This window comes from Falco punctatus, assembly GCF_963210335.1.
Source record: "Falco punctatus genome assembly, chromosome: 9".
Taxonomy (NCBI): Eukaryota; Metazoa; Chordata; class Aves; order Falconiformes; family Falconidae; genus Falco; species Falco punctatus.
This window is the reverse complement of record NC_137589.1, coordinates 45,398,973-45,423,484: the sequence shown is the minus strand read 5'-3', so window position 1 is coordinate 45,423,484 and position 24,512 is coordinate 45,398,973. Positions and strand designations below refer to the sequence as shown.

Here is a 24,512-nt window from a genome sequence, read left to right as displayed (position 1 = left end):
TCTCGTCCTTTACCTTAACAGATCAGGATAGAGTTCCATTCTGCTTTGTGATTATTGTCCGCTTTGGACTTGCAAACACTGGATGTTGCAAAGCTGAGCATGTGACACTTACTTTGCAGTTACCCTCTGTCAGTTCTGCTTTGCTGCAAAACTGTGACAAGAAAACTGTTGGAAGTACATACACAGAAGCAGAAAAGGAAAGCCAATCAGGGTCACCTGCCTTCCCTTTTCCATTGCGAAGTTGCTACCATTTCCTTGACACTGTACCCTCTCTCTTTCCAAAACAGGCTGGATTGTGGTAATGAAGATACTGTGGCAGGACACAGTGAAGAAATAAATGGTAGAAACGGAGAGACCAAACCTCCCAGCACTCGAGGCAGTAGTAGCAGTAAGGGTGGCAGCAGCAGTGAGCTCTCCACCCCAGAAAAACCCCAGAACCAGAGATTCAGCAGTCGCTGGGAGGCATCCGTGTTGCTGGAGCCCTCAACTGCTGTCCCACTGACTGTAGGTTCGCTCCCCAGCTCCAAGAGCTTCCTTGGAATGAAGGCACGAGAATTATTTCGCAACAAGAGTGAGAGCCAGTGTGATGAGGAGGGTGTAACCATCAACAGGCTTTCTGATGCTCTAAAGACTGAACTATATAAAGATCCAAGCATGGAGACAAAGGCCCCTCCAAGCCCCGATAACCTTAGCCTCTCGCCTAAGATCCAGGAAAGTAGTGTTGGACAGCTTCATATCATGGACTACAATGAAACTCATCATGACCACAGTTAAAAAGGAAGATAGTCAATCAGTGTTATTTTCATATTCTTGGCATAGAACAGGAGGCGTGAATGCAAGTTTAACTAAAAGCTTTTATGTTTTTTTGGTCTGAGCAGCTAGCTCATGCAGCGGAATAGGATTGATGTCCAGAAACGGAAGAAGGCTGCTGAATGAATGCAAAGTGGATTTTTGGGTCTGGAATTGAAACGCCCAGCCTAACTCTTTCTTCTTTCTCAAATTCAGTCCTTAGCAGCGTGTAATAATTTGAAGGGACAACTGTTAGCGTTTGCAAGTATTTTTTCCCTTTCTCCCTGTCCCCAGTTGAGTGGCTGCGTTTATGAACTTGAGTGCAATATGAGGCCAAATTAACATTTGTGAGTCTATTATGAATGCTTTGTATTTCCTTGCAAGCTTCCCGATTTAGAGCAGTTATCTGTGCTGCCTATCCGGGTGACTTCGGTTGCTTTCATCCTGGAACGAAGCAGTGCTAGAGTTTCTAGTGCATTCATCTAAAGGTCTCTTATTTTGCCTGTCCCTCATCCTCAGAGACCAGTCTTCATTAAGTTGGACTCTGATCAAATACCTAAATGTTTAAAGAACAGTGTACCTCTGCAAAATGATTCATTCACCCTGATTCATGATCATTGTTTATATTGTCCTTAACATTTCCTGGCAAGTTACATTTGAACAGACACTTATTAAGGAACTGGAGCTTGTCATGCGGAAGAGACCGTATTTGCTGAAGACTTGTTAAAACACTAGCTTCTGATCTTTCTGGTATTTGTTTGCCTGACAGACCGGTACTGACCTCAGACTGGTTCGTATGGGAAAGCAGTTGGGGTGGGAGAAGAGGGAAAGGGAAACTTTACTGAATGAAGTAAGGGAGAGCGTGCAGAACATGTGTGTAGCATTGCAAGCTTATGAAGATTTGCAGAGGAGCGTTTGTTTCTCTAATCAGGGAAATACTTGTGCTGCCTGGCCCTGTTTCATAGCTCTGGTCTTCATTCCAGATCTGAGCAAGGCCACTGTGTTTTGAGTGCAAGAAATTGGCTTCATTCTTCCTGGGAATGCGTTTTCAGGCTTGCCTTACAGAACATGGTTTCCTTTGAGTGCTGTTCTGCTCAGACTGCAGCGCATTTTTCAGCTCAGTGATGTCAGTTTGGCTCCAGGTATCTCCCCTTCGCCCTCATCCCGTTTCCTTGGAAGACAAGGCCAGGGATAAAGCCTGCTCAAACTGAGAATCGGAATTCTGTCACGAAGCCTTTCTGCATTGGTCGTGTTTTAAGTCAACGATGAGCCTTCTGTGAAGGAGGACTGTGGGATCAGGGCTTCTCAGTGGTCAGACTGTGTCCTTTGTGACAGAAGAAAGAGAGCCTGCTGTTAGGAAAGCAGTGTGCTTGTTTTAAGTGTTAGATATGTCTGGGTCTGTGTGAACTTAGACATGTCGGGCTTCACGGTTACCCTGCATCACACGTGGCCTCTTTTCTTAAACGTTTTGTGGGTGGCAGCTGCTGTTTAAGAATAGTCTCACATATAAATCAAGTCCAAATACACTTGCACTTGTAGATCAAATCCCTTCTTAACCTGGTTAGGAACAGGACTCTGTCAAAGCAGCTGGCAATAACGCCAGCAGGCGCCTGACAGTGCTTTTCGTCCCGTTTCCACTTCTTCCGTAACACCTAGGGTCTAAATACATTTCTGCCTGTCTCAATGACTCTGTGTCCTTTCGGTTGGTCAGTCCTAACTCTGAAAGTAAAGGTGAACTTCAGTGGTTTTGTCCAAGCTTGAATCTGCATGGAATAGAAAATAGAGAGTTGGTTGTAAGTGACAGACTGGTTTTGTCGACATGTCCATAGGTTTTTCTAAGACTTAGTGGTAGCAAACGTGGTAGCGTATGTTTCGGTAAGATTTGGAGGTTTCCTGCCCTCTTGCCCCAGCGGGTCCCAGCCCCAGGAGTGAATGGTTTGCACCTTGCCCTTGGAGGGCTGGCTCAGCTGTTGGGTGCCGTTGTGCTGGAGGAGTGTGTTCGCCCATCCTTCTGCTCTGCCAAGCCCAGAAGTTTCTTGCTTTATACGACGACTTCACTTGTTCTGAGGAGAGGTGGTTTTTGTTGTCAGTTACAAAAATGCCCTGGCAGTAACGCAAGCTCATTGATAAGGTGGCTTTTTTCTTCTTTTAAAAAGGATTTTTAGCAACGGGATAGTAATGGAAACCACTTTAGGTTTGTTTATGGACCACAAAGATTATGGAGGAACAAATTTTGCAATTTTTTTTTTTTTTGGTAAGTCTAAAAATCATGGATCTGCTGTATGTAGTTAACTTGCAGTTTGTTTGAAGGGGTCCCATCAGTGAAGTGGAAACAGATTTTTTTTTTTTTTTTAACTGACTGCTTTTAGTTAAATCTAAAATTGCTGTCTTTGTCAAGTTAATCTGTTCCCTGCCTCGCTCTTTGTAAGCATGTTAAACAATCCACATTAAATGCCATAAATATGAAATACGAGGAAATGGTACAATCGTAAGCTAAAGAGAACTTAAACCAAAAGGAGGTTTTGCTGTCCTTATTAGAATGTTCTAAAATGTCAAGGCAGTTGCTTGTGTTTAACTGTGAACAAATAAAATGTATTGTTTTGCACTACTTTGTGTTAAATTCCCTGCAAGCTGACCTCTTTGGGCCCAAGCTGTGCTGAGAGGAAACATGCAGAAACAAGGTCATTATTGAAACATCTTCCAAGATCTGCGTGGTACAGAGCAGATAAGTGGTTCTGCCCCTTTTTGCATGGGGTTCGTTGTTAGAAGCTTATTTTTCTGCGTGGAGCCAAAGGCTTTTTTCTTCTGTGAAAACCAAACTTGACAACATGCCGGTATAATCCATAAATTAACTGCGAACAATTCAGTACTGCAAATCTGCGTATGAGCTTTCTGTATGGCATTGTTCACGCAGTCTAGAGATTGCACAGCAATTAGACAAATTAATAGCTGAAAATGTCAAAGACTGTTGTTTGCAAAGCTGGGGACACTGTCAGAAGCTGGCTGACTCGCTCTGTCCTTGTCTACGTGCTTTTCTGGTCTGTGCCAAGCTCGAGAGTCACTGTATGTGCAGGACAACAGTTTCTCAAACTAAGGGCAACTTTGGGGCCATTTTACTGTAAGCGTAAACTAGCAGGTTAAGGTTGTTCTCATGGGGGTTTTTTTTGGTTTTTTTTTCCCAACTGGCATTTTTGTTGTTTTTTTTTTCCTTGAAATAAATAAATATTTGAAAGGTTACTCAAAGAAATTTAGAAATTCATACATGCACCTCAGCATTCCAGTTAACAACTGAGTATAATTCTTAAATTTGAACAACATGTGCAAGGGGATGGTGCAAGTTACATACAGTCTGTCTGTGAACATGCTTTGGCTGAGTAATGGTGTTTATGGAGAATTTTATTATATAAAAGTTACCATAAACATTAGCTTAAAGTTAAGTGCTATAGAAAGTTGTTTGGGGGCCTTTTGCACTGGGACGAGTTCTACAGCAGAGTGTAAGTGAACTGAAAACAAAGCACAAAGTGAATTTGACTTGCTCTTACCTTACCTTAAATCTATTTTGCATGTCCCTTAACAAGCTTAGCATTGAAAAGCTGCATGTGCCGGTGTGAAAAATAATTAGGTATATATTACAGACAGAAGTACATTCACTAGGGTACAACGAGAAAAATAAAGTACCTTCCCTACTTGCTAATGCTCAACAGTATGTTTGGTGGTTTATAACCCAGCTGATAAACATGCAGTGGACATTAGGGAAGAAATCATTTCATTTCCTGAATTTAAAGTATGTTTGCTGATCGATCTTGATTTATTGGAACTACTGAGCTGCTGGTGCAGTGGTGGATTCTAAAAGTAATTGGTTACAAAATAGTTCAGAAAATCAGTAGAAGCTGAGTTATTTTTTCATATGTTCGTACGCACAGGAGCTTTGCAAATAAAGCTTAGTTAGCATTCACATAGGCTTTACTTTTTGCACAAAACTTTATCCAAATAATTCTGACTGATGGTCTTGATGATTTTGGTGTTTGTGAGCTTTACATGGTGAAATCTTTTTTCTTTTTTTCTGAAAGTCCTTGTCAATCCAAGAGCACTGTCTGGTTTTGGACTGACTTGGTGATCTTTAATGTGTGCCAAACGCTATTTATGGTTTCTTCGAAGTGGTCTGTGCTCTGTCTCAGCACTGCTGTGTTCACTTTGCAGTTGAGCTTTTAGTAAAGCTCAGTTTGCAGTGGTGCTACACGCCCTCCACACGCATTCAGAACTCCTGAAAACAAAGCTGTCCTGTCAGGGGGCGAGCGGCCTGCCTGAGCAGGGTGGTGGTGACAGGGAGCAGCCGATGGCTCCTTTGAAATGAAAGGGAAGAAAAATTGATGTGCCAGCAGCAGGAGCTGGGGAAGGAGCGGGACCTGGCGTGCTGCAGCCCCGTGGCTTACGTGTAACCAGTGTTACGAAGCCCCTTTGGGTGGGGGCTGGGGGCACAGTGGGATTGTCAGAGCTTTTCAAAAACCACTTTTAAGAGCCTTTGCCCAGTGGACACTAATATGAGAGTGTGAGGGGGGCAGCGCAGGGGCCCACAGCTGGTGGGCAGGACCCAGCCCTTGCTCCGCTGCCTCCCAGCTACAGCCACCGGGCAAAGCTCACCACCTCACCCGTCATCCTTTAACAACATTTTAGGGATGCCAAGTGTCCCTGCTGCCGTGGCTCCCCCCTCTCGTTCCCTTGAGAGCCCACTGCCAGCCCTGGTGCACGAGCTTGGCTGGGGATCCGAGCTGTGTCCCTTCCTCTCAGCGGGTGGGCTGCTGGCTCCAGGTGCTTGACGTGCCGACTATTTCAACCCGATCACAGGTTGGCTACAGCCTGGGCTGACCCTTGGGTGCTTCAGGGGGAGCCTGCAGCTGCCAGGGTTCTGTGGAGATCATCCGCTACCGCCCACACCTCTTCAGTCTTTGAACAAAAAAGACGCATTTATTTTCTGGACTAAGTGACAGATCTCTCAGTAAGCCAGTCAGTGCCCTGCCTGGTTTCTCAGTGTGTATCTTGCAATTTATGCTCACAGAGGCTAAAGTAAAACTTTATTGCACTTCTGTGTTTGGCATTTACATCCTGTTCATGTAAATTCTTCAAACAGCTTGATTTGTAGTAGAGAAAAACAATCCTTGCTGTATCTTTTTGTCTTTTGAAGTGTCCATCCACTCTGGAAGAGGAGAACTTGTATGGAAATTAAGTAATTTGTCTAGACGTTTTTGTGAGACTTAACTTTGCAGTCTTCCAACAGATTCTGGTCATGTCATTGCCAAACTTCAGACTGCAAGTTTTCCGCTTGTGCCTTAAAATTTTGGCTGCATCAGACTGATTGAAAGGATAAGGCTAGGGTAGAAATTATAATTAAGGTTTGGGAGCTGTGTTTCCTGCTTGTATCGCAACCCTGGTGGAGTACGGACAGACAATGGCAGCGGCGTTGGGTTGGGGAGGTAGTAGGCTGCATTGGAGAGGACTGTTCTGACAAGCCATCTGTGCTGTGCAGTGGAAGCTGAAAGTGAACCACAAACTGGAGGATAATTTTGGTCTCGTCAGAGCCTGCGTGTTCAAATTTAAACTGCACAACAGTCAGGGAGATCTGGGAACAGCGTCTCTTGTGTCCCCAGCACTTGTTGTGTTTTAGTCCACACAGCATGTACTTGTTCTGTAAAACTTTCCAAGGTGGCAACTGTCATCGGACACGTGTTTTTGCAACATGAAACACAATAAGGCAGCTGCGAGTGACTTTGATTTTTCTGCCTGAAGCTGCTTCTGCAACAGGGCTTGCAAGTAAAGCCCGAGAGGGTGACGGTCTGGTGCTGCCAGCTGTGGCCCCCCTAGTGCCCAGGAGTCTCTGGGTGACCCTGGCGAGCTTTGTTACCATTTTGAGTTCACCAAGGTTCGACTCAGTTGGATCATGTCATCTCCTAAAAATAGGCTCCTACTCCAGAGTGGATAGATATATTGCACCGCAGTGCAGTGGACAGGGGAAGGGGGAAAAAGGTGCAAAAGAAAGGTGGAGTTCTGTGAGAAATAAAAATGCTTTTGCAAACGCTTCCCATTTCACCGGAGCTATCATTCCTTCCTATGTTCCCTCCTCTGCATTAATTCTCCCTGGGTTTTTTTGGCTGCTTGTTGCTAAAATCTGGTTGTCTTAAGGCAAAAGCTTTCTCACAGTTGCAGCACACTGAGGCAGGTATGCAAGGGGAGATTGTTTATTCAGGAGTGTCTTCCAGCAGGATGCAAAGAACAGGAGCTAATGTGCCTGTGGGAGGGGAAAAGAGCTGTCAGATACAGGGGAGACACCGCGCTATTGAGATCTTAAGTTCGCAGTTAACGGGTTGAATAAAAGCACCGCCAAAAGGGCATCTCAGCTCCAGAGAATGGGAACAGCCTGTGGCTCTGCCGACCCTCCCTGGGCAGGCTGGGCAGCCAGCTGTTCTCAGCACCGGCACAAGGTGGCTGCGCTGGAATTGCAAAGTGCTGGTAGCAAAGCGGCATGAGACCATTTCAGATGCCTTGCAGTTTTTAATGAACTAAGCCTCGTAACATCCTTGAAAGCTAAGCAAGCTGGATTCTCGTCTCGGAAAAGGGAAAGCACAGACATTTTAATTTGCAATTTGAAGAGGAACCATCTGAAAACGGCCACAGCTTTCTCTCTCTGCTCCCACCAGATTCCCATCAATCACATTTAGCAGAAATGACGTTAGTTTTGCAGAGCTCTGGGGAGGACAGGGGTTTTATTCAATCAAGTTTGGGTATTGTCAGTCTACCAAACTAAGTGCAGAATGAGGTTTGTTCTCCTTTACATCTCTAGCTGGGATGCCAAAGGAGTCAAACAGGTGTCAGGGGAGTGGTGTGTCCCTGCAATGGCGCGAGAGCCTGCAAGAAGGATGCAACAGAGCGCAGCTGGAGCACACTGACCACTGCAGCTCAGTGGCATGTAAAGGAGACATCATTGCTGTCCTGTAAGCATCGATGCAGTGGTCCAAATCACCACACAACTTCAGTGGGGTGAGGGAACTTTAGGGACAAGTCTAAATCTCAAACATGTCTGAATCCATAATGAGAGGCCTTTGCCACTCTGCCTCACATCCTTCAGACATGCAGGCTCTTCACACCTCTGGCTTTGGTGAGTGAGTTCCTCAGCAAGAGGACTGGGAAACTGTAATCGCCTGTTTCAGGTAGCTTGCTGAAGATTCATTGCCTGAGAGATTAGAACCTGATGACTCATGCCTACTCCCTGCTCCCACCGCAGCGCTGGTCAAAGGGACCAGCTGTAGTGCTCCAGCTGCTTCTGTTGGGATATGACTTTGAGGAGAGTGGAATTATCAGCAAGGGAAAGAGTATGTGTCTGTCTGAGGCTGGCTTATGAGGCTAATTCCTCAGAAAGTGGACTCAGACAGGAAGGATCTCTAGTGTTTATTTCTTTGTCTTTAATTAGCTGCCTGATCAAAGGCGGTAAGCAGAAGATGTGTGAACTTTGATCCCTTAAAAGGCGTGTCTACCTGGTGGTTTCCAGGGACCTTTAAGTTTCCCACTGTGATTTTCTGTGTTATTCAGGTACTTCTTCCGGACATGCTTACTCCCCTGCGCTTGTACATTATTGTTGTTACTAACTGAGGTCTGAGCTCCAAGGGGCACAGGAGGTGGTGTTTGGGAAACAGCTGCCCTAGCTGGTGCACCCTGAGGTGTCCTCTTCTCAGAGAGAGCACTTCCACCACTCACATTACACAGCATGTGCCGTGGCAGCTTCTCAGTGTGGGCTACCCACTCCTTCACGTAGTCTAGAACGATGGGGATGAGGCTCACCACACCTCCGTAATGATTCTTTGCTTCGTCACAGCTCAGGCGATTCACTACATCGTGGGGGTATCTGCGGGACAGAAGGAAACAACTGGCAGAGTAGTCCCCACAATGCAACCTGGTGAGCCCACGGTGTCACCCCGGGACCCCAGGGGAGGAGCAGAAATGCACAGCCAGCTGTTTCCTCAAAACAAAAAGGCGCGGCTAGAACTGCATCCTGAGAAAGGAGTCCTGCCAAACACACTGGTGCCGCTGTTGGGCTGGATCTGGAGGGCTTCAAGAGCACGTACAGGCACTTGTACCACAGAAACGAGCTCTGTGCAGAGCAGGAATAGGAGGAAGGAGGTAAACAGCCTGAGCATTGCATGGGACTTTGGGGTGCTAACCTGCCTGTATATGTCCTGCCGTGCACGGGTAAAAAGAACAAATAAACCACCCCCTTTTTGTGAATGGAGGCTGGCAATGTTTTCCCAACAGCTGGAAGAGCAAACTGGGTAGCACCTTGTACCCGCGCTAAAGCCAGAAAGGTGTTGTAACAGAATTGATGAAGTCAAGTGGGAATATGTGACAGTCGCCTTAGAGAAGCCAAGCTGATGGAGAGACCTACTTAGCTCGGATGGTGCTCAGATCATTGCTGTGGCTAAGGAGCAGCTTGCATCTCTCCAAAATGCCATTGGTGATGTCGTTACCAGATTGCAGAGTTTCCAGCTTCTGGCAGAGATTGCATAGATCGTTGCAGATGTTTAGGAACATGTTGAGGATACACCTGTCTGTGGAATTGTTACAGTGATGGTCCATGTAGGACTGTACCTGTACATGGGGACAGACAGTCATGCATGTTAAATTATATTTAATTTATGCTGCAAAGTTACTCAGGGTAGTGAGGAGAAGCTGCTTTCTCTTGTGACGCCGCAGGCCTGAGCCACTACGGAAACTGCAATAACGTGGCAGGTAGTAGGGTTTCTAGAGCACATCTGAGATGTTTGCTTGTTGCTCCTCTTGACCGAAGAGGGCTGGGGCAACTGATTTGCATGTCAGCAGACCGGTGAGCCTTCCTCCCTCTTTGAAGAAGTACAGGAGCACCACTGCCAAAAATACAGCTCCACTGTAAGCACTGTAGAAACAGGGTGAGCGTGAGCGGAGTTTCTGCCTGCTTTGAGCAGGGTACCCACTGCCATGGCTGCCTAGGCAGAGCCCGGTGGGAGGTGAGGGCAGTGACTGTGCTGGGAATGGTTTGGAGTGATGTGTTTGCATCACACATTCTTCATGGTTATTTGGCATCACTAGATGTGACTGAAAACTAATCCCATTTAACCTAAATTGTCCTTGCTAACCTGTTATAGCAATGATATTCCCTATTTGCCTTGAGCTTTTTTGTTACTTGGAGTGAATGGTATTGCATGATGAAATGTTATGCCAAGAGATTAAGTACCTTCTCCAAAGAAATTATAGGCACTTCAGATGTGAGTGGTCAGAATATAAAATACTGTGCGATCTGGTTGGCAGTCATAGCTGGACTCTTAACACCTTCAGTGCTTTCTGTTAAGATTTCAAGACAAGAACGAAGTAGCTGTTCCAACATCAGTATGGTTTCTGCATACAGAAAAGCCATGCTATGTGCTTGGGCAAACTCTCAGCAGGTTTGTAAGAAAAATAAAAAATGGCCCCTAAGGGTCCATTTCCACTACAGATTCCTCCTTCCACACTGTTTGCTGAGCATTGTGTCCTTGTGAGTGGCAGGATTTTTTATTGCTGCTCTGAGCAGAAATAGTCCTAAAGAGAATAGTGTTTTAGCTTGGATGTTCACCGCTGGGATAACAGGACTTCTTTTTGGCCACATCAACAACAGAGCGTTAATGCACCTGCCTAACCAGGATGGGGACCAGGACTACAAGGAACAACGACTCGCAAGGGCTGCCCAGCTCTGCATTAGCCAGCAGCTGCGGAGCAGCTGAGCTGCAGCCAGGGGAGTTCATGCACAGCCCCTGTGCTGGGCTGATGTCACGGCCACAGCCAGGCTCTGCAGTGCAGAGACCCACTGGGTGATTTGAATCTCTGGCTGAAGAAATGGTTGAGGAGTTTGTCTCACTTGGGATTTGACTTTATACCCTACTCCACGCAGAAGTCTTTTAAGGAGCTGCTGCCATTGCCTGACCATGGTGTGCTCTTCGACCTTTCCACCTTACTATGCTTTCCTCTTTTTCTCTGAGAAATGTCATCACTCAACACTAAAAATGCTACCACATTGAGCTTTTAGGGGATAGAAATGTAGCCATGTTCAAGTGCAGTATCATTTTTTTTTCTGTAGGGTCTGTGTTTACATGCAAAGAAAGCTGGCAGTCAAGCCAACTGTAGGCTGAGGCCACACATATTTCTGCATTAGTTGTTTTTATTCTTGTGCCCACCCATGCAAAATTAAAAACAGAATTGGGCTGATTCAGGAGAATGGTAGTGAAATAAAATGGATGCCTGTTTTTGTCACTAGTAAACTATTTGGTAGCGGTTTGATTCCTGTACAACGCATCACCAATATGTGCTGCATCGGTTGCTCCTGGTTCTCCCCAGTAACCTGCTCTTTTCCCTTTCTCATCCTCCCCCCGGGGTAATGTGGTGGTACCCTGAGGACTGTCCGTGCAGTACAGTTTGCCACCACAAAGTTCACATGTTACTGTACCACAAACGATGGATCAATGTAACTGCTGAAGTCGTTACCTACAAGGTTTCATCCCCGCAACAAACCGGCCTTCCACCTCTGCCAAGCAGCAGAGCTCAGGCTTGCTCAGTGCCACTGAAATACTGGCGCTTTTAAAAAAAGCATAATGTTATGCAAAACCTCAATGCCTATTTTTGGAAAAAATGGTTCAGCATTATGTCTGTCACAATCCTCTTCAATGTTACGAGCAGAGCACTTATATTAGAGAGAATCAGCCCTTAGAAAAGACAACCAGCTCGCTACTGTGTCCTAATCCTAATAACAGCTTGGCTTTCACTCTGGCTTTGGCATCCAGCTGGTTTTTGTGCCTGGGTTCTGCTGTCTCAAATCCACAGTTCTAATTTTATTTAGATTTTTCTTCCCTCTCTTGTCTGCAGGTGGTTTAAGTTCTTCGCACTACTTAAAACATCCCATGTTATAAAAATTCCAAGACAATTCACTTACCAGCCCAGAAAACCCCTAGCCCACTTGAGACTTTCAGCCCTCAATCCATCATCCTACCTCTGTAACACAGCCATTATTTTTAATAAGCACTATAGAAAGATACAGCAGCACCAATACCAGGGGGAAGAGGCAAGCATGCTGGTTACTACAAGTTAAGGATTATGGATTCCATGTGTGGCTGGGGAAGGAGGGTCGGTTTGATTGTTTTCTTGTACCCTGTATTTCTGGCTGTGGCTCAGCAGTGAAATGATGGTGTTAAACTAAATCATAGAGCGATGCTCAGCAGTAAAATTCCTTCTCTGTAACGGGAAGACCTAACATAGGTATTTCTCTTCCCTACTTAATCTTTTGCCACTGGTTTGCAGAGGTATACACAAACGTTACTAGAGAGTTTTTGTGCATCTTCCCTTAGTAAAAACATTTATTCATCCCTCAGCTAGACCCAAGTGCATGACAGCCCTGCATCGGTCCCTGTTCTCATCAGCAGAGAACTTTGTGCTGAATACTTTGTACCTGGCTGATGCTTGCCACGGGTCTTAACACGTCACGGGCATTCTCTCGGGTGTGTTGCAGTGCTCTAATAAATGTAAACTGCTGCTGCTGGAAGAGCTTGTAGTTCTGCTCCGTGTTTCTTAGAGCCTCCTTTATCTCATTCATTTTTTTTCTCCTGGATTTTGGGAGAGAAGGAGAGGAAGGGAGCTGCTTTTTAGAAACGATGCTGTTCTACATATGTAACTCTTTCACCTGCTTTGGAACTGTGTAGGTTAGTGGAAAAATTAAAAAAAAAGGGGCGGGGGGAGAAATCAGAAGGCAATAAGGCAAGATATGTTGTGTCAAAGCTCTGCAGCCCCAGAGCCCCCGAGTAAGGTAACGGTTTGTAACGGCGCTGCCAAAGCGGCGGAGCGCCCCGACGGGCCCGCTGCCGGTCCGGGCCGTCAGCCCCGGGCTCTGTCGCAGCACCGCGCGGTGCATCAGCCGCACGGCGGCGTCCGGGCCGGGGGGAGAGGCGGCTGCTCCGGCCCCCACGGCCGCCCCAGGGCTGCCCGGCTCCGGCGCCCCCCGGGCCGCGGCGGGCCCTCCCGCGGGGCTCGCCTGCCGGCCTGCCCGCCGCCCCCCGCCCCTGCCCGCCGCCCGGGGCCCCAGCGGGCCTCGTTCCCCCGCCCCGCGGCTCCCTACCGGCGGCGCCTGCCGAGGGGCCAGTGCGGGCAGCGCCTGGCCGGGCCCCCTGCAACTGCGCCGCCGTCTCCCCGGCAACCGCGCGTCTCCCCTGGGGCGGCGCGGCGCTGTTCGATGACGAAACCCCCGGCAGTTCGCGGGGCCTCGCCGCGTCGCGCCGTGATGACGCACTCCTTAGCAACGCGGCGGAGCGGCGGGGCTGGTTGCTAGGGGCGGCCATGGACGCCCCCGCCCGGCCGTGGCCGCCGCCGCTGGGCGCCTACGCGGAGGAGCGGGAGCTCTTCCGGCTCCTGCAGGTGAACGGGCCGCGCCCGCCCCGCGGGGGCACCCCAACACCGGCCCGGTGGGCCCGGGGGGGTGGTGAGGGGCACCCGCGAGCGACGGCCCGGCCCCGGGCTGGGGGGGCCGCCCGGCTTCCTCACGACCTCCGGCGGGGGGCCCGAGCCCGGCTGGCTCTGGGGGGCAGCGCCGCCGCCCTCCCCTCAGCGGCCGGTACCGGGCTCCTGTGGAAACCGGCGGGCGGGTGTCCCCGTGTGAGGGGAAAGCGCACCTGCCGAGGGCTCTCTTAATTAATTAACTTAATTAATTTTAACGGTAGCCTGGCAACTGCTGGGGTTCGTACGTGCCGTTTCTTCGCGGAGGAAGGCGGCAGCCTGCGGGAGGGAGGTGTGGAAGCCGGGAAAGGCCGGGCCGGGCCGCGGGGAGGGGGCGGCGGGAGCGCACGGAGGGCGGGAAGGGCTGGGACGAGGGTTCGCCCCGCCCGAGGGGCCGCTGAGGGAACGGCCCGGCAGCCCCCTCCCCGCCTACCCCGGCACCGCTCCCTGCCAGCCCTGCTGCTGCGGTGGCTTCTCTGTGGAGCCGCGTGTGTCAAAAATAAAGAGGTACACTGCTCACATCGCTGTGATTTCAGTAAATAGCACGGTGGGGGTCCCTGCCTTAAAAAAAGGTATGTTTTGTTCTGTGAGTTCGGAGAAAGCCCTTTTGTCGTGCGTGGGGAGGCTTCTGCGAGTGACTGAGTAATAGTTCTGCTGCCCCGATACGAGAACTTGTTAGAGAGACTTCCCCTGTGTACCGCTGCTAACTCGTAACTCTATGTTACAAGGCCTTTTTACTTTTTCAAATCCACTAGAAAACACACACGTGCTTATTTTATTCCCTATCCCTAGACACACCCCCCTTTTGTTTTTTTCTTGTAACTCAGGGCCAAGGGGTATGTCTAGTGTAGCATATTTGTGGGTTTTTTTACGGAAATACTGTGTTCTCCGTGCCATGAGGCATTGAACGCAGCTGCAGGATCTCATATTACATTAAACGCTCAGGAATTTACTCGGAGCCGCCTTTTCATGCTTCAGTTGTATTGCAGCAACATAATGGTACAAACAAACACGGCATTGAAATTACTGCCCTAAACTTAAACATTTACAAACCCCCAAATGTGAAGCCTAAAACACGACACCCAAAACGTGACCCTCCCCGAGGGATTAACGGTAACAACTCATGCAAAATTAAGCTGAGATTAGCAGAGCTGAATGAAATGAAGCATGTGTGTAAATCTGGTAGGGCTTGGGCATGAAATAGTGAAAGTATCAATCACTGTCAGTCTGAACAGTTCGTAGTAACGCCAGATTTTCTTAGCTTTTTTTTTGTCTTTACAGCTGCTGATAATTGTGGCACCAAATTAAGTTTTGTTAGTTTAAATGAATGTTTTTAAATAAAAAAAGGTAGTAATTTTTAAATGTACTCCCAATAAAAATACAAATTTTATACTCCATGCTATGCACTGTGCAGATCTTGAAGCATCAGAACTTGGATGTAAAACAGTTTGTAAATAAAATTGAGTGGTTTAATTATTATAATGAAGTGGACGAATTAGAAAAGGAAAATAGGCCACTCCAATAAAAGACAATCAATTGGTTAGAATATAAAATGTTATGGAATATACAGATTTTATGGAATTTACTTGCAAATATTAAAGTGTTATGGCTGATTTTTAGAAAGAGATGTCCTATTCTAGTGCAAGCATTTCAGTAGATAATCTAAGTCAGAACATTAGTTGCTGTTTGGTGTTTAGTTCTAATTACAGATTTTTTGGCTATGCTGAAATGTCTCTTAAGAAAATCTATGGAGTTAGTGTTTCTCAGTATTATTTCTTTCTCTGCCTGTAAAAGCTACAAGCCTCACTGAAATGAGCAGAAGATCCACACTGCTTTTGGTGCTTGCTGAAGCAAGGCCCTGTATAATCTCAAATATTTAATACGAAAATGGGCTCCGAAATAGACATTGAAGGAAATTCTTTAAGCCTTCCCCCCACCGCTTACTTTTCATGTAGGAGGAAGACTGGTAGTTACCAAAATGAAATGTGCTGGTTTTGTGGCTTTGATTAGTTGTTGGTTTTGTGTTTTCTGCAGGTCTTATATGTTCTGCAGTCCTCTAGGCTAGTCAGAAACTTGTGGGAATGTGCTTCAGAAGGAGGTTTAACTTGCCCTGCAGAGACAGTAATATAAATTGACTCTGGTTTTGAAACTCCTTGTATGGTTTTTATGTAAATGCTGGTTCAGCACTTATCAACACCATACTGCTCAAGGCAAACCTTTCTGGTGTCTGTATGTAACATAAATAAGTCAAAGCAAATAGGTTTTGTGGGTTTTTTAATTGGAAAATTTCTGACCATGCTTTACTTCAATTTTTTCAGCATTGAAAATAGGTTTCATAGTCTGAATTTTGTCTATGAAAGGGGCCTTAAGAAAATAAACAAGCATTTATAAATTCTTTAAGATCCTCATTGTAACATTGCTGTAAAAATGCCATATATCATAACTGCATAGCTATGTTAAATTTTCCTCTGACTTTGTCCTATTTATTTTCAGAACATGCTTGAAGAACTATTAATTCATAAGCCAGATGATCCCATTCAGTATATGATAAACCACTTAAAGCAAAACAATGATGATGGTATGTGAAAACTGAGACACCATAAATAGTTCAATTCCTTATTTGTAAACAGCTGTTTGAAGGCTGCACTTCAGTTGGCAGATGATGGATAAAACTTTTCAGACTGTGTTTTGGGGGGTGGGTGGGAGGGGTGGAGAAAAAAGTGAGCGTTTTGGAATAGTTATAGGTAAGATGCTTTTAATTTCTTTTTTTAGTGGGTAATCTAATAAAAAATGCACTTTAACAGTTATAACAATGAAACCCTCTAAGGGAATAACAAAGAGTTCTAGTGTATTAATTATTAATGCGTTCTGTGCCCCATCTGATATTTCCTGTTGTCTTTAAGCTCGCTAATTACTCCTTTTGTCAGGTGTAAATTTGGTTTCCTATTCTACCTGGGCTGGCAGATTCTCTGTTTTTTGATTAGTTAGTTACTAGCTGCTGTTAATGAGTTCCACTGCTCAGTGGCATCTCAGATGAAGGAACAGGGAGCATGCCTACTTGTATGTATAACAAAACCTGATAAATTGAATAGGAAGTCTGGATTCTACACAATAAAAGCATGTACTCTCAATCAAATTATTTGATTTACAAACTGTTCACCCTTAGGCAGATTATATTTGGATATGCACAACTGAACTATAATTTTTGTTCTGCATGAGCTGTCAGGAATAGCTGGTGTCATGTTGCTTTGATGTTTCTTTAAAACCATATAGTAAACCATTATGAAAGTTCTGCTGCAGCATCAATGAAATCATTATCACTAGAGGTGCCGTGAGCTCTTAGTGGTGGTGATCAGATGGATGTTGACTGAAATGCTGCTAAATAGCAAAAAAAAAAATAATTTCAAATCCTGCAAATTGTGTCCAGCCTTTTCTGTTGCAGGCAGCATGAGTAATCAATCTGTTTTATAGACCCATGGAAAATATGCAGAAGAATTTCGTGCGGTTTGACAGAATGCTGATAAAATTTCTTCACATTGAGCTAACATTTGTCCATGAGCCCCGCAGTATTATTTGAACAGAATTAGGCAGGTTTCCATTTTATGACTTCAGTACTTAGAGGCTAAAGATAGAACTACAGCAGTTGTTTGTCAAAGGAAAAATGCTGTCTGCTTTTGGTCTGGAAAAACCTATTAAGAAAGCCAAAGAACTCCAATTAAAATTAAAGCCTAAATGTTGTTTTAAGAATAAATTATATATGGAAAATAATGTAACAGAAATCTGTAGCAGAGTTGATTTTACCTTTTGATCGTGGCTGAAGGTGCTGACTATTTAGAAGAAAAAAAAAAACCTTATTAGAGCCATCAGTAAAGTGATGAATTTTCATGATCTTGCCTTGCTAGACAGTTTTAGCCCTAGAGAAAATTTCAAACGGAGATGCGTGGAAAAGAAGCATTGCATCTATCCCAGGTGTGAAGTTAGAAAACCTTTTTAATTAATAATAGGATCTAAAGTACTCTTAAAAATATAAACAAGTCTAATGATGATTATAGCTTACAACTGTCTTGAAAATCTTGTAGGTCAAATGTGTGGCTAAAGTGTGCTTAAGGCTCTCTACTGTTGTTCTCTCATGTGTTCCTTCTAAAACCCTTAAAGAACCACATGAAGACTGATAATTCTTTCATATATGAAGATACTAGTTTTCTACACTATTATCTTGGTTTGTGCTAATGGAAAAAGCTTTCAGGGTCCAAGTGGCATTTCTGGGAGTTCTTTCTTTACAGTCAAACCTCTGAAGAAATGTTAAAAGTTCTGCAAGAATGTTCATGGTATACTGCGTGTGTCTCCTTTTTGACAAAGGATTTCTCTTACAAGTTAAGCAAATTTTGTTACCTTAATATTACCCATAGAATCTATTGGACTTAAAAGGAACTCAGTGAGTCCAGCTGTTCTTTTTCATTATTCCAGGATTAATTTTGTTTTTACTAAAAACATTGTTGAATGTTAAAACTTAATTTACTTGGAAGAGTAAATCCTGTAACATTTCATCAAGACTAAACATGGAATGAGATGTGATTTGTTACTGAAGGAAAAGGCATCTTCTAGATTTTCCTCACTTCGTTTAGCTGCTGGTGCAGACTTCCAGTATTAAATACTGACTATTTGCTGATTGGAGAGGGTTAAACATTACATACAGTGGTGTCCTGGTTGTGCCCTTGTGTCATATGTTTAGGGAGAAGGCTTTAGAGGAGTCTTACAAGTGTGCAAATGAGTAAATCAGTGAATTACACTGCCCCATCTGCTGCCAGCCACTAAGCAGAGAGAAAACCAGATTTAGTACAAAGTGAGCATTTACAGTAGCCCTGGGCAATATTAAAGCATGATATGGTGTATATAATGGTATGTTTCGTTTTTTATCAAACGTTTGTCCAAGAAAGCTGTGTATTAAAGCTTCAATACCTAAGGGTTTTCTTGTGAATTTTAAATCATGCTCCTAGTTAAACCTCAAAAGGATCTGTGGATGGAAAGGTTTTTTGATTTTCTTTGAAGTGGTTTGAAGAAGTTGATTAGTGTTGGCACCCGAGCACTCTTTTATGACGCTGTTTATAAATAATTCCTAAGTACCGGGCTGGAGTTTCAAGGTGTTAGATTAAAAAAAAACACCCTAGGATTTAATCACATTACATTTGAAAGAAATTAGGTGATAAAAACAGCTGATGTATCCTTTTAAAGTATTTTTCTACATTGTGTACTAGTTCTGTTGCACTTGCAAGAACCAATAAGGGGGGAGTTTTTCTTAAACCTTCCAAGTCAGATAACTTTGTAAAGATGAATCTGTAATTTGGGTTTCATGTATGTTTAAAAATTGCACCTGCCCAATAACTGTTAAGTGCATGGAAAGCCTTATAAAAATACATTTCACATCCTTTCCTGTCTGCTGCCATCAGGCACTGTATCTCTCTTGGTTATCAAAAGCTGAAGAGGTTTTTGGGTGACTAGATCCCGCCTCTGTTTTGACCTATGTTACTGCCACTAAATAGTAAACTATCCGTTCTGTATAAAGTCTGTTTTGGTTTGTTTGTTTCTCCCCAGGGTATAGGGGGGAAGAAACATCATATTTAGTATAAAATGACAGCTCAAGGGATTGCAGTCCAAGGTGTGTTCATGGAAAAAGTCCCATGTACTTTTTCCTAAGAGTTACTCCATTTCCCCTTGTTTGTCTTGCCTCTTAATTCATTCTTGATGAAACTTACAACAGTGATACCTATTGTGTTGTCTGTAAGCATTAGATTAAGAATTCCCCAGAGCTGGGATGCATTTTTCCCACCTTGTCCCCTCAGGGAAAGAAGAGGGACACGCAGTAGAGAAACACAAGATACAGGGACAAAGAAAATTACATGACTTTTAATGATGACTAGAAAAATTGAAGGTAACTGTTCAAAAGGGTAGAGAGAGAATGCTTAATTTTGCAGTACCTGAATCTCTGAGCCCTGACACAACCTATTTAGATGAAACTAAAAAGTGAAATTGCATCTTTTGTGATGAGAGCCAAAAGCTTTGCAAAAATAAAAAGTATTTTTACTACCATACTGTGTAAGGGAAACCAAACTGTGTAAGGAAGAGATGATCTCAAGAAGTCCCATTCAATCTCAACTGTTCTATGATTATGATAATAGTCACTTTTAAATAGTCCTGTCCTGCATGTACAAGTTAAAATATTTTTTCATCACAAAATGTGTTGGGTCTAAATCAATGTTTTGGGAATAAAAGTTAAACTCATGTATCTTATGCTCTGGTTCACCCACTAAACTATCCATGTGTTAAATTGATTGAGATAGAGAGATTATAAGATATCTCTCTAAGTGGCATGTTTAGTCAGAGTATTAATCTCATTGACCATGGAGATTAAAGGAAGACCCAGGTGGCACCGACTTAGTGTTCCCCCTTTTTTTCCCCAGTGGAGCCCAATCCTGAAGTCTCTGTTCAGGCAGATTTCCAACTGAAATAATTGTTTAATTGTGATTACATTTATATTATACAATGCAATAGTGGGGAAACTGGTTGGGATTTTTGGTCTTCTGCATCTTGACATTCACATATTCTTGTTTCATAGCTCCAAGAATTTGTGTACTTGGTCCACCTGCTTCTGGGAAAACTACAGTTGTAAGTATACTGCCTTCAATGATACAACATTGTCCTTTACCCTTTTTACTTTCTACTGAGCTCAGTACTTGTGAAAATCTTATTCTGAGAATATGATTTTCAAGATTTGCTAAGTGATAGAAGAGCACAAGATGAATTGAAGGGTGGCATTCCTAAGGGATACACCTGTACATTACACTACAGGTTAAATGGAAACATGCAAGAGAGCTCTACAAGAATTCGCTTAAGTAGCGGTAGTGATACTAACGTAATGCAACAGAATTCTGCCCACCTTGTTTTCCCAGCTTTTTAACAGGACTAATTAACCTGGGAGGAATACCGTAGTTACACGTTTCTGGTGTTCCCATATTATGGATTGCTCCATTTGCATGGCCAGTTGTCTGTCATGTCCACTGGTACTGCTTAATAGAAAATGTCAGAGTTGTGTTTCAACCACAGAGAAAGCTGACCACAGAAGTTGCAGATGATGGTGGTGTATGCATGCTATGAAAAGTGCTTTCTTCTTTATGATCTGTGTTATAGTACATTAGATGAAAAAGACCTTATTCAAAGCTGTAGACTCCTGAACATCTTTATAAGAAACTGCTTAAAGTTACATATATAGTCTGTTTACTGAAAGGAAAGCTAGGAAAATGCTCTCTATCTTTCTGCAGCCTTCTGAAAAAGTCCTTCATTTTCTTTCCAAATATTTTGACCTTTTTTTTTTTTTTTTTTTTTTTTCCTTCTTCCCTCAGGCAATGTGGCTTTGTAAACATTTGGATGCCGTACGTGTCTCTCAGGAGACTTTGTTATTCAAGGAAATATTGGCACTGACAAAGGAAGCAAAGGCATATAAAGAAAGAAAACAGGTGTGTAAGAGGTTGTAATAATAGTAGTTCTCATTTCACAGTAAAGGAATTATGTGGCATTCCCATGATTTCCACTGTTCTGAGTTGAGTAGATCAGAGCAAATATTTTTATATCTGTGGTGGTTTGTACATTGGTTTGTGTATCTGTAGGTACAGGGTCTTTCAGAGAAGAAGGGTAACCTCTGCTAGATAGAAGACATGAGCAAAGATAAAAATGTGTCGGGGCGTAGAACAGGGGCAGGAGAGGAAGACAATGTAAAGTAATGGAGGTCTTGAAAACATTAACCTTAGACATAAGCAACAGAATTGAGGCAAGTCCAGGTAAGCAAAGTACAATTTAAAGAATGTTTCATTATGTCATGAAACAAAGCGTCTTCTATTTCAGCATGTTTGATAACCTCAATAAAATAAGCACTAGTCTCCGAGGTCTCCTTTGGTACAAAAATGCTCTGGAAAATATGTACACAAAGAACTTTTTTTGATCTGACAGTGCTACTTAGTTGTGCATACTTGATTTCTCTGTAGCATGACACAAATAACTTACTTGGTGCATTAACTCAAAAGGAGTATGACAATCCAGTCAGTTACATAAAACCTGGAAGCTCTCAAGCTGAGGCAATAGCAGCTGACTCGGGAGATCATTCAGTTCTTGGGTTGTGTGCTCTACCCAACTCAAAGTACCTGGTTTGCTCCAAGCAGGTTTTCAAGTCCATTCATGCATCATTGTGGGCCTCCTAACTAATGTTCAAAGCAGTTGGTCTGAAGAACATTCTTTCCAGATGCCATGACTCACAGGATTAGTTGATCAGCAATGTAATTGTCTTGTTATTGAGGGCTAGTGACAAGTAGATCAGAAAAATATGTTGAAAAAAATATCCCAAATACACAGAAGCATCTCTGCTTCTGATTCCTCCCCTTTTAGCTGATTCCTTTCTTCAGATGTCCTGTTCCATGAGTAATAGAATGAAAGAAGTCTGTACTCTGTCTAGCAAGTCAACTAGTTTGAGTTTATCTTTTCTCCCTCATCACCTATTTTCATAAAAATTAAAGCAATTTCATATCTGTGAGAATTCTAAACCACTGCTAAATTTGATTAGAACTGGCCAACAGATTTATAACTTGCTGAGATGGTAGATGGTGTGATACATAGATATTTTTTTTTCTGTAGAAAATCAGGCTGAAAATAGGGTAGTGTTTATTACACTGCATTAGTGAATGCAGTTTGGAGATGCCTTGAGTAATATACTTAAAGATCTGAGAGGAAAGAGTTCGTTGTTCTCACTGAACTTACTGGCAAAAGGGTTTGCTTTTGGTTGGGATGATATGAAATGATTCTTATTCAGAATACATACTTAGAAATCTTCTAATTATTAAAGATTGTTTTGCTAGGTTCATAAATTTCAACTTGGAGGGGGAGAATTTAAAACAAAAATTCCCTTTGGTTTAATTACTGTAATTATTAACATATTTCAGACTATACAGATGCACTTTCAAGGGTGTCCTTTTGGGTTTATTTGATTTAAAAAGATGGATGGTATGGAAGATGAAAGTCAAAAATGTCAAGGCTAATCAGGTAGTAAGGAACACCCAGAGAACAGAATGTGGTGGTGGTTTAGTACTATGCAGTTTGCCTTTGTTTTTGAGATGTTAGATCGTAGAAGAATGTTTTCACTAAATCATTTCTTTTGTTCTTTTATATGAGCTTGATTCTTCACATGTTATGCCTAAAACTAGGAGGGAGCTCCTTACTTCCTCTAAATCAATGTAAGCTTTACAATGACTTAAAATGTAGCCGAATTGTCATCTCCAGAGCTGTATTTTCCCTTACTGAGTCACGTCTGCTGACTAAATCTACTGTTGCTGTAACTGACCCCTGATTCTGCTGAAGCAAGTGGTTAACTTGACTCCTCTAGCATACATAACATCCATTAGCACTAATAGGGTTTGAGTGTCTATTCAGGAACAGAACAATAGCTGTTTATACTATCTTTGATGCAACCAGGGCATTAAAAAGTTGTAGTCCTGGCCAAAGCAATTTAATAAATGGAAAGAAGAAAAGCAGGAACTAAGACTGTTTTGAAAGTCTGGTGTGAAGATCATATAACGCTGTTTAATGTTGTTAGAGGAACATTTCATGCATATAAGTTACTGTGGCTAAATTAACCCCAGAGCCAAAGGTCATTCATTTTTAGGTCAGTAGGCCAGTGTTACTAGATCTGGGCAAACACTGCAAAAAGGTCTGCAAATGTTTGTTCACATATTTTACTTATCTTTAGCCAAGCTTTCATCTCTTTTGTGTTTGCTCCCAGTGAATATTAAAGCATTTTGAGTTTTTCTGGCACAAGAATTCATGGAAAGCATATTTTAAATACGTGATTATTCTCTAAAGCTCAATTTTTCAAGTTGGACATCCGATCATTCACTAACGCACACCTGGCCACTTACTAATGAGCACAGCTCAGGTAGTGAATTTTAAATATTGACTGTTCAAAGCAAAATGTGATCATTCTGCATGTAAAATTATAAAAAAAAAAAGTCAAATTTTTTGAATATTCAATACATTTGAAGAACCACGAGCTATCAATAAATATTCCATGAACAGAAAAAGAGGCTACATTTTTGGATAAATCATTGCAAATTAGTCCCCCATCTCTGTTATTATAATGTTAATGGGAAGCACCTTCAGGTTTTTCCTATAGTGAAGTTTAATGATGAGCTATCGCATGTTTCACTTTTCCTGTTAACTGGATAATAAAAGAAGTTGAAACAACTGTGGTAATTGTGGGCTTGTGGGATGGGTGTGTTCTTAATGCTATACTAAATTGCAGTTAAGGTGTTTGCATACTGCTTAATGACTGAAAACTACTCTAGAGTTGCATCATATCCCTGTGCTTTTTAAGAAGAAATATAATAAAGGAAAACCCAAGGCATCCTTATCTATGCATGGTCAGCATTCTAATCTATTCCAGGACACGCCACTATGAAGGAACAAATAGGAACTGTTCCAGTCTTGTGTACACATAAAAAAGGCCAGCCTTTCATGTGCATTTATCAGAACAAGCTACATCTAAACATGCATGATTCTTAGAATACTAAACTCTGTTTCTTCAGCTTGACTGCGTTTCTCTCCAAGGTGCAAACTTGGAGAACCCAGAGGTTTTTAGCTGTAGCTGTTTTCAGAACAAATATATCCAAACCTTGCAGTAAAAATGTCCAGTGAAAGTGCTCCCTTCCTCCCCCCCAAAAAACGTGTAGCAGTTTTATGAAAAGAGCATTCACATTTAACTCTAAGTAGATCAGGCATGTAAGTTGATGTATGATGTCCCTGAAATAACATGGAATATTTAAAATTAATAATGAGTGAGTACCGTTTTTCATCAGTATGAGAATAGTGATTAAACCAGTGTGCACAGAAAAGTGGTGTGAACATAAACAAAATACCATAGCAGCAGGTCTTTCCGTTAACTAAACGGAATGTTGGGACAGACTCAGCGTGTCTCAGATAAGATATGGTTCTGCAGTTATCAAGTAGAAATGTGTCATAGTCCATTATTGCAATTCTTGGGAGGTACAGTCCCATCTACCAGGCTCATGATATATTTATGTGAGTGTTTATGAGAGAAATTGTAAATGTGCTATCTGATATGTATCAGATTTAATGATTTCTAGTTGAATAATGAG

General features: G+C 43.2%; 3 protein-coding genes across 8 annotated transcripts in view; 2 read left to right on the top strand and 1 right to left on the bottom strand.

The window, feature by feature from the left end:
* The window catches only part of TSC1 (TSC complex subunit 1), a 29,076-nt gene extending 25,679 nt beyond the window's left edge, over positions 1 to 3,397 (top strand). For all 6 annotated transcript variants that reach the window (XM_080402969.1, XM_080402972.1, XM_080402971.1 and 3 more), the window contains one exon: positions 288 to 3,397. In XM_080402969.1, coding sequence (XP_080259095.1) covers positions 288 to 774 — 487 coding nt within the window. In that variant the 3' untranslated portion in view covers positions 775 to 3,397. The remainder of the gene's footprint in view (positions 1 to 287) is intronic.
* A 4,817-nt stretch (positions 3,398 to 8,214) lies between these two features.
* On the bottom strand, positions 8,215 to 13,080 carry SPACA9 (sperm acrosome associated 9). The gene is made up of 4 exons (XM_080403051.1): positions 12,947 to 13,080; positions 12,284 to 12,437; positions 9,221 to 9,423; positions 8,215 to 8,683 (listed from the first exon to the last, which is right to left on the bottom strand). Exons 2-4 carry the CDS (start codon positions 12,425 to 12,427, stop codon positions 8,299 to 8,301), a joined length of 732 nt encoding a protein of 243 aa, XP_080259177.1. The 5' UTR covers positions 12,428 to 12,437; positions 12,947 to 13,080; the 3' UTR covers positions 8,215 to 8,298.
* Positions 13,081 to 13,118: 38 nt separating this feature from the next.
* AK8 (adenylate kinase 8) overlaps positions 13,119 to 24,512 on the top strand; it is a 75,549-nt gene continuing 64,155 nt past the window's right edge. Inside the window, exons 1-4 of the mRNA XM_080403031.1 lie at positions 13,119 to 13,242; positions 15,814 to 15,898; positions 19,934 to 19,983; positions 20,718 to 20,831. Coding sequence (XP_080259157.1) covers positions 13,165 to 13,242; positions 15,814 to 15,898; positions 19,934 to 19,983; positions 20,718 to 20,831 — 327 coding nt within the window. The 5' untranslated portion in view covers positions 13,119 to 13,164. The remainder of the gene's footprint in view (positions 13,243 to 15,813; positions 15,899 to 19,933; positions 19,984 to 20,717; positions 20,832 to 24,512) is intronic.

Bases quoted from the DNA above. Each gene is read 5' to 3' on its own strand.
- SPACA9 (XM_080403051.1), bottom strand. From the start codon at position 12,427: ATGAATGAGATAAAGGAGGCTCTAAGAAACACGGAGCAGAACTACAAG. The intron at 9,424-12,283 runs GTACAAAGTATT...CCCCATGTACAG, and splicing joins CCGTGGCAAGCATCAGCCAG to GTACAGTCCTACATGGACCA. The intron at 8,684-9,220 runs GTAGGTCTCTCC...TCTGTCCCGCAG, and splicing joins CTGAGCACCATCCGAGCTAA to ATACCCCCACGATGTAGTGA.